Source organism: Myxocyprinus asiaticus, chromosome 33 (genome assembly GCF_019703515.2).
Source record: "Myxocyprinus asiaticus isolate MX2 ecotype Aquarium Trade chromosome 33, UBuf_Myxa_2, whole genome shotgun sequence".
Classification (NCBI taxonomy): domain Eukaryota; kingdom Metazoa; phylum Chordata; class Actinopteri; order Cypriniformes; family Catostomidae; genus Myxocyprinus; species Myxocyprinus asiaticus.
This window is the reverse complement of record NC_059376.1, coordinates 31,929,989-31,939,214: the sequence shown is the minus strand read 5'-3', so window position 1 is coordinate 31,939,214 and position 9,226 is coordinate 31,929,989. Positions and strand designations below refer to the sequence as shown.

General features: G+C 36.2%; 1 protein-coding gene across 1 annotated transcript; it reads right to left on the bottom strand.

The window, feature by feature from the left end:
- Window positions 1-5,043: 5,043 nt before the first annotated feature.
- fpgt (fucose-1-phosphate guanylyltransferase) lies at window positions 5,044-8,384 on the bottom strand. The gene is made up of 4 exons (XM_051669191.1): window positions 8,024-8,384; window positions 7,388-7,555; window positions 7,209-7,301; window positions 5,044-6,682 (listed from the first exon to the last, which is right to left on the bottom strand). The coding sequence occupies exons 1-4, from the start codon at window positions 8,094-8,096 to the stop codon at window positions 5,286-5,288; spliced, it is 1,731 nt and encodes a 576-aa protein (XP_051525151.1). The 5' UTR covers window positions 8,097-8,384; the 3' UTR covers window positions 5,044-5,285.
- Between the last annotated feature and the right edge of the window lie 842 nt (window positions 8,385-9,226).

The window sequence follows — 9,226 nt, the reverse complement described above, 5'->3', positions numbered from 1 at the left end:
AGTGAGGATAGATAAATTTACCATGCAATCATGTTAAAACTACTAAAACAGTCAAGCAGAGATCTACATAAAATTAAATGACATTCATCACTATCATCAAACCACTTAAAATGCCCTCTTCATGGTCTTCTTGAAAGCAAGCCCAAAAATAAATCTTTGGGGATCTTTGTTCTCTGTTTACACTGTCATCGTACAGTTCAGTCTGTTATAATTCACTGAGGTCCTCAGCTGATTTTGATTAGGCTGATCTCCGAAAACAAACTCTCTCCGGTTTAAGGGCAGAGGTGGGTAGTAACGCGCTTACTCCATTACATTTACTTGAGTAAACTTTTGGGGGGAAAAATTACTTTTAGAGTAGGTTTAAAAGTCGGTACTTTTTACTCTCACACAAGTAAATTTTTTTACTTTTACTTCTTTACAATGGGTGGCGTTACTGTCGTTACATTACAGGGTTTCATTTTAATTAATGTGTAATTATTGAGAGATTACTGAATGGGACTTTTACGAGAGTGGAAGTTCACACAGCTGGGCGAGCTGAGTCGCTGTCACAGACTGTCACTCAATCACTGCAGCAGCATCAGACTCTTCAAACTGAAACACTTTCTCCGCTCCGCACAGTGAAAAAAGTATAGTTTCGTCATGCAATGCCTTCATTTAACACCAAGACAAGCTGATATTTCAAGATTAAAATCACAACTCCAATTTAAGGCAGCACGCTGAGGTAAGTTTTGGCTCTAATCCTTAACGCGGGCTTTTCTGTGTAATGATCATTTTCAGGGTGATAATTTAACTGGGCTCTTATGACATCAGTTTTTAAGTGTACATTTTTAAATCAGTGCAGCAATATATCAGTGCGCTTTGTCCCGCGTCCCGCATGTAATAAGCAGTATTTATGCATTTACTCCGCGCCCTCGCGGGGGTACTGGAAACTATCGCAGCTACTTGAGGTGGATTAACTGTATAAATCCATGTAAACATTCAAGTTAAGTGTAAATCACTGCCATTCGCATGATCGACAATTGGAGCGCGAACAGACAGCATTTCTGCGCGTGCACAGCGAGGTGCGCGGGGCGTGTGAGATGTGCGGGCGCGAAACGATCGTATGGCGAAGAGAGTGGCTGTGTCTGCAATCGTTCACTCATTCACTATTTCCTATATAGTGAATGGCAGTTAGTTCACTATATCTCAGCATTAAGTGAACGAAATGAGTAAATTCGGACGTGAGTGCCGGAGCTCTGGGCTGTCGCAGAAACAACGTCACAAATGAAATTTTAAAATATTTGGGCCTTGTTATTCTTATTAAATAATATATTATTACAATAAATCTTCATTCTGTTTGTCATTTTTAATATATACTGTGTGTTAATATAAAGAGTAAGCACATTTTATCAAATAAAGAGTACATTTTAAAATGTATCTGTATGTTTTGTCTCTCTATATGTTATTTTAATCAAGTAATGATTTGTCAAAAAGTAATTTAATACATTCAGCATGAAATAAAACATTGCTGGAGTGAAGGAAGCAGTAAACTCCCAGCTCATACGTCTTCCCCGTGGTGGACTGTGGGCAATTAACCATTGTTGAGTGTACATCAACTGTACACTTGAAATTAGAGTACATTGTGGATAAGAATGAGTGAACAAAAGTAGGGAACGAGTGGCTCACTCAGAATTCAGACACTCCTACAAAATAGCGGACACTCGAAATAGTGCACTATATAGTGGATAGGGGGCGGTTTCAGACACAGCGAGTGTTCCGCGACCGGAGTTGGTGCCCTACGTAGGCTGCGTACTCTGCGTTTAGAGAGCGGCGGTACTGCTGTTCAGAACTAATGATCTAAATACTTATGACACTGAAAACTGTATCTACACTGAAATAAGAACCTGCGCAGGACTTTAAAAGCTATGAAATAGCAAAAGAAGGCATTAATAAAGCATGATCTTGCTTTGGTTTATATTTCAGCATTATATATAATGTCCTTGTGGGACATTTTCATATTTTCACTGTAATAATTACTAGAAATGTTTCCAAACCTCTCTTATTGATAAATTCATCCAGATCTGACAAGAGCCCTTAAAGGGATAGTTCACCCAAAAATTACAATTCTCATTATTTACTCACCCTCTTGCCACCCCAGATGTGTATGACTTTCATCTGCTGAACTCAGATTAAGATTTTTAGAAGAATTTCTCAGCTCTGTAGGTCCATACAATGCAAGTGAATGGGTGGCAACATTTTAAAGCTAAACAAACAAGCATAAGTCAGCATAAAAGTAATCCATAAGACTCTAGTGGTTAAATCAGTATCTTCAGAAGCGATGTGATAGGTGTGGATGAGAAACAGATCACTTTCACATTCTTCTTCTAGTGTTAATGGTGATTCACATTCTGCTCTGCATATCGCCCCCTGCTGTCTAGCAAAAAATTACAAATATTGATCTGTTTCTCACCCACACCTATCATATCACTTCTGAAGATATGGATTTAACCACTGGAGTCTTACGGATTACTTTTATGCTGCCTTTATGTGCTTTTTGGAGCATCAAATCTGAAATATTCTTTTAAAAATCTGAATTTGTGTTCTGCAGAAGAAAGGAAGTCATACACATCTGGGATGGCATGAGGGTGAGTAAATGATGAGAGAATTTTCATTTTTGGGTGAACTATCTCTTTAAAGTGATAGCTCAGCCATAATTTAATATTCTGTCATCATTTTTCTACCCTTATATTGTTCCAAACCATTGTGATGCTTTGTATTATGTGGAACACAAAATATGTTAGACAGAATGTTAGGGACTTACAGTCTCAGTCACATTCACTTTATATATATATATATATATATATATATATATATATATATATATATATATATATATATATATATATAAAAAGCATTCAATGATAGTAAATAGTGACTCAGGCAAACATCTGTCTAATATCTCCTTATTTTGTTGCATGGAAGAAAGTAATATGGGTTTGGAACAACATGATGGTGAATGATGACAGAATTTCCATTAATAATAATAATAATTCTGTAGTACATGTTCAGTGTGTATTATGTTATGGAATATAGGGGAGTAAACGTCTATTATGTCATTTGTGAAAGTAACGAGTTACTCACTACTTGAGTACTCTTTTAATTGGATACTTTCTTACTCTTACTCAAGTAGTTATTTATGTTAGTACTTTTACTTCTACTTGAGTAATTTCTTTTTTTGAAGTAATTGTACTTTTACTTGAGTACAGTTTTTGGCTACTCTACCCTCCGCTGTTTAAGGGTGAATTCAATTATAAGCATTACATACATATTTTTATAATGTGAACCAACATCCTCGTGTGATTTTTTTTTCTTTTTCCGATGTTAAAATAGTCTCTTATTGCAGAGACAATTATAGCCTACAGTAAGCCATTTGTAGGTTGATTTCCCCCGAAGAATGTTAACATTGGCTCAAAACTTTGCTCTCTTAGTTTGAGTGACATGCCAATTTCTGGCTCAACCAATTGTGTGACTTTGGGGCGGGAGTACCTGTAATAAGCCGTTTAACTGTGAATGTACTCGTTTTTGCAAACAATAGCAGACTAAGAGTGGCAAGAGTGTTCAGAAAAACTATTTAGAAATAATATATATATATAAATAAATATACAGGAGTTAGTTCCGGTCCTCGAATCTGATTGGACGAGAGCCGCTTGTGTTCGTGCCATTCTAAACTAAAGTGTAAGAGCAGTGCATATGTGTTAAGAGCTGCTGTTTGTCTTTTTATTTATTTTTTTGACATTACATATGTTAGCTAGCAGGTGGTGGCAAGAGATCATTTTTGTGTGTAATATGAGCCAGTTGGTGACGTGAAGTGAATCTGCATCAGCCACTGTTTACATACAACAGCGCTCTGTGATCGCTACTACACTACTAAAGCTTGGAAATAGTTTTAAACAGCTTTAAATGAACAACTTCAGCATTACGTCTCATCACATCTGAGAGACACAACAGACTGATTGATTACGGAACTCAAGGCGCTTACCTCTTACCGGACTTTCCACATTGGATACATACTGTTTAAAATGGCAGAGGACATTGCGGTTTCTATAGTGCGTTAATGTTCATGTTCATGTTGAGAACATTGTCAGTTAATGTATATGTTGGTATATTCACTTCAGTGTGATTCTCCAATTTGTGCTACAGACTCTAACTTTTCAAGTGAAATTGTTAAGGTACAACACTGTGAAACCCTTTCGTCTTTATAGGATGCAAGAAATTGACGTGTAGGAAAACATCTATAAATGTCATGATAATCTATTGGTTGCTTTTTCAAAAATGACATGCCTCTATTTTAAATGTTAGCAGTCAAAGATAAAACTGTTGGAGGATTCCTAATTGTTTTCGTTCTTTCTGAGAAACACCCATAAAAGAGAATGACACTGATGTAAGCTAAGTTTTTAAATCACAGGCAGGGTACAGCCTTATAAGACAGAATAACATCCACAGCGCAATACTCACTACTCACTACTCTTGAGTACTTTTAAAAGAGCTACTTTTTACTCATACTTTACGTAGTATTAAGGACAAGTACTTTTACTCTACTCACACTACATTTTTTGGGAAATAACAGTATTTTTACTTGACTATGATATTTCAGTACTCTTCCCACCCCTGGACCTCTGGCCTACTTTCTGTAAGATCTGCATTTTGAATTTTAGAACACTGAATTCTGTATTGAATTTTAAAATACTGAATTTCTTCTTCAGCTGTAATTTTATAATCTGAATACTTACAGCTAATTTCACCTCTAAAAATTTCAAAACACAAAATCTGCTGTTTAAAAATAAAAATCTATAAAATACGCCACAAAAAAAATTCAATTTTGTTAAATGCCACATGTCTGCAATTCAAATTTATGAAATTCAAATTGAAAACTATAAAAATACGCAATGAAAAATTAAATTTAGTCAAATGCCACACGTTTAAAATTCTAATTTACAAAATTCAAATTCAAATCTTTTTGTCATTTATCTAGCTCTATACAAAACCAAAACTAAAATAATCCAACACAAATTGAATGCATGAATATTTAATTACTTTGCATACAAGTACATTTATTCTGAAGAAAACAGTGAATTGACTTGGTATTTCAGAATACCATTGGTCGACAATTAAAACAGGTTCCACATAAAATCCAGAGAGCACTCTAAATCCATTGGCTGTAGCTTTCAAAAATAAAATATGATGTTATGGGCAATGTAGGGTTTTCATAGCTAAAGGCAATGGCATTACTGGTACTTTACACAAATTCAGACAGAATGACTTCCTTTCTCCCTAAAAATGTCTTCATAAAGATCTCTCCTAAACCTCAGCATTTCCTCCAGGTTCTTGTTTTGCAGAGATTCCTGAAGAGAGGTAAGTGTGATAGTTTTGGGTAGAGAGAATTTGGTATCACCATCCAGCGCCTTCACCATTTCCAGTGACATCACGAATGAGCCCTTTAGATCTGAACACACCGGGAAAATGCAGGCGTTCCACAAACTACACATGGATCTGTCTCCAGAGAACCTGATCTTCTCAGGACATAAGCCCCAGAGTCTAACACAGTCCTCCAGACTAACTTTAAACAAGCTAAATGCACTAAAATCAGCAGGGCGGTCCACATTTTTCTTTAGATCATCTTTAATACCAAAAAACACAGTGACAAAACTGGTTTTCTCATCCAGGTTTACACAGAGAGAGTGCATGAAAGTGTCATTCGGCACTGAGAGGTCTGTGCCAATCCAGCAGCCACTGATAATAGATCTAGCACCAACTTTAACCTTGGCATCCAGTCTGGAGTATTCCACAACACTTCCCTGGGATACAGTCACACTGGGATGCAGGGTGCTGTGCATTACGCAAGTTCTAGCATTCTCAGATGGATCCATGTGAGAAATACTGAAGGCAGCAGAGAGCAGGCCGAGTTCCACTTTGAGACAGGTGTCAGCTGTGAAGTGGAACAAGTATTCCTCTGTGGTGCCGACATGATAAAACTTGGAGTTGTTTAGAAGGATGACGTTAAGATCTGTGCCGTTGAGATGATGGAAAATCTTTCTGCGGATCTCAACGAGGCTGCTGTCCTTCTTTCTGACGTTGGCTGTGTTTTCTGTGTAATCCACAGTAGCTCCTTGCCCCAAGGCTTGAAGAAAGTCCCCATAAGCATCAATTTCACATGTCAGAGGGCTGATTTCGCTTAACAAGGTCAGCAGTGTCTGAGCAGTTCCATAATCAACATAGTAAGTGCTGTCTGTGTAAACAAACTCCTCTCCTTCCCTTTTGCATACTGCATTGCATTTGTGCATCTTCTCAATGCTTGGTTTGTGCAAAAATTGAGAGCAACTTCTGTATTCCATGTCACTGATTCTAGGCTTCTCTGCTGGTTCTAGAACAAAAACTCCATGTGTGGTTCCGATGGAGAGAGTGGAGGGGTGGGCCAAGGCAGTAAAACCTGACTTATCGAACACAATGTTCTCTTGATCAGGAACACTGTAGAGTTCAATGTCATCAGCACAGGTAACCAGCATACCTGGCTTCATGTGTGCGGGGAAATCCACATACATTGCAAGTTTGAGCTCAAGCATTTGATATAAAGGGTTTCCCAGGGGCAATGCTGTGAATATTTTACCCAGGGCGCTGGCATTGGGCAAACGCTGACTGAATCCTCCTGCATTTATGATAAATTGTATAGATAGATTGAAAAATATGAAACAACTGACTTGCCATGCATTCAACTATTATGAATTTTAATTTTATTAATAAACATCTCCCTGGAATACTTAATTTTGATTGGTCAATCACAGCATTTTGCAGTTACACATATTGTCCCAAGCAACCAATTTCCTCCTACCTATCTGTAAAAGGTTCATGTTTCTCATATCACTCTGTTGTCTTTCTTCTCACATAATAAAATAACTTCAACTCAAATTAATATTGTATATCCATTTATTTATTTGGGAAGCAGCCATGTAAAAAGTGAGTTAGTGGACAGTCAGCCAGTCACTATCCCAAAATAAACACTTTTCAGGTGTTACAAGGCTACTCTGCTTCAATTGGGGTTCTGATCACCCTATTGAGGTTTATATTGCTATAATGACCTGCTGACTGAACATTATTCCTTACATATTTTGACTAATTTGGAATCATTTGCAAAAGCAGGAATGAGAAATTATGAATTTTAATATATTTATTACCTGCATGTATGAGGATGATTTTAAATCCAGATAGTGACTTGCCATATTTATTATTAAGGCCCTGCAGTGAATGTAAGGTGGATCCCCCGTTACCTGTGTGAACAGATATATTATAAACAATTCTAAAAATTGCCATTAAATCAATACAATCCTTAAAAAACAGGATTTGTATATCTTACCTATCTTGCATTCTGGTGGATCTGCAAACACATGATAATTTATGCCAAGAGGCAGTTCTTTCCTCTCCAGTTTCTCTGTGATCTGAATTTCATATGCAGACATCTGGTCCTCATCAACTGCAGTAATAACCACAAGATCCCAGAATTCATCGGACTGCACTTCTTTACCTGTGCAGGGGAAATGGACAACTTGTACTGCACAAGCATGTTATGCACTTATATTATACAGCTGTCACTAACAATACAAGTTCATATTCAAGGCAACACTAAGTAAAAGGTAACATAGTATTCCTATGTTTTTATGTACCAAAATAATGCTATGGTATTTGGACACGGTAATGCTGCTGTGTTGTTGTTGTTGTTGTTTATGCGCTATAATAATGTTATTTATTTAGCAAAACAGTCACATGCTTTTGGACATGTATTATGGTACTACCATGGTGTTCTTTGAAGTACTTTGGAGTACCATGTAAATTCCATATTATATGAATATGTTATGTTACAGCACTCGTTCAGCACCCTGGTTTTACCATCTGATGCCATCACTGTTTCACGGTACAACACAGTAAGGTCATACAATGCAAACAAATGAAAATACAACAGAGAAAACTGCACGAAGACAGTAGAAAACTTTACCCCTCAAATTGTTGAATTTTTCAAGTTTTTCCTTAGTGGATTTCTGCAGGTTGAGATTTCCGCGCTCTGCCATTATGAGAATCAGCAAGTTCAACCAGTCTAACCTCTGCCTGTCAGTTTCAAGCAAGAAATAATTATTTTACTTTTAACATATTCATTCTTCATTCATTGACAATGATGAATCTAAAAGGGCATCGATAATGTCACGGTTGTACGGAAACGTCTGCGACAGTGTTTAGTAAAAATAAAAAATAAAAATCTATTTAACAAAATCATTCAAACTGGAAGAGTACATTTCCCTTCTTTTGTTTACATGTGTACTTCCGGGTTCCAGTCATGTGACAAACTCAGTCTGCCGTCATTACGCCTTTTTTATTTCTCGCTTGCTCTCTCAAAATAAATGTTAACTTTAGCTGTCAAAATATTCAACCTGCTGTCTTGAAGTGAATAGTTATTTTATTATAATTATGTGATGTGAGTAATGTTGTGAGAAAATGCTAGGAGAAGCTAGTTTTTCCTACAAGTGTTGTCATAGCAACTTTTATCTTGAAATCTTTGAGCCAACAAAAGATTACAACTGTTACCCAAACACACCATCGTGGTAAGAATAAATTTAGCAGTAGTTTAATATGTTGAACAGTTTAAATGTTAGCAAATTAAAATATGGGTCCTCTCCAGTTGCCTTGGGTATTTTTCCAAAATGGTATAACCAATAAACCAACTGTTTATGATCAAAATAGAAAAAACACCCTTTTTCTTCATTTTATATAAGAAATAGAAAAACAGGAATTCAGCTCAATTTATTTTTTCTTATTTTTCTTCTTCTTTTTATCATTCAAGCTTAAAATAAATGTACAAACTTATTATTTGATTTGCACAAGTGGATGACCTGACTCGCCCATTTCTACTGACTGGTTGAACCTGCAATGTCATCTGCTCTTCCTCATTTCTTTTCTTCAGAATAAAAGCCTCTTTACACGTGACATGTCGAGCGCTAAATCACCGCAAGTTTATCGCATAGCCTACAGGAGAGTTTTTTTTATTTTGTATTTTTTTTATTTTTTATTATTTTATTTTATTTATTTATTTTTACAGTCAATGCATGAACCTTACATTTTTAATGGCTACAAATAGTTTTCATTTTATTTTTAGGATAACTAACCATGAACCTATTGAATAAAATGAAACCCTCATCTATTATGC

Bases quoted from the DNA above. Each gene is read 5' to 3' on its own strand.
- fpgt (XM_051669191.1), bottom strand. From the start codon at position 8,096: ATGGCAGAGCGCGGAAATCTCAACCTGCAGAAATCCACTAAGGAAAAA. The intron at 7,556-8,023 runs GTAAAGTTTTCT...TCCCCTGCACAG, and splicing joins AAAATTCAACAATTTGAGGG to GTAAAGAAGTGCAGTCCGAT. The intron at 7,302-7,387 runs GTAAGATATACA...CTGTTCACACAG, and splicing joins TCCACCAGAATGCAAGATAG to GTAACGGGGGATCCACCTTA.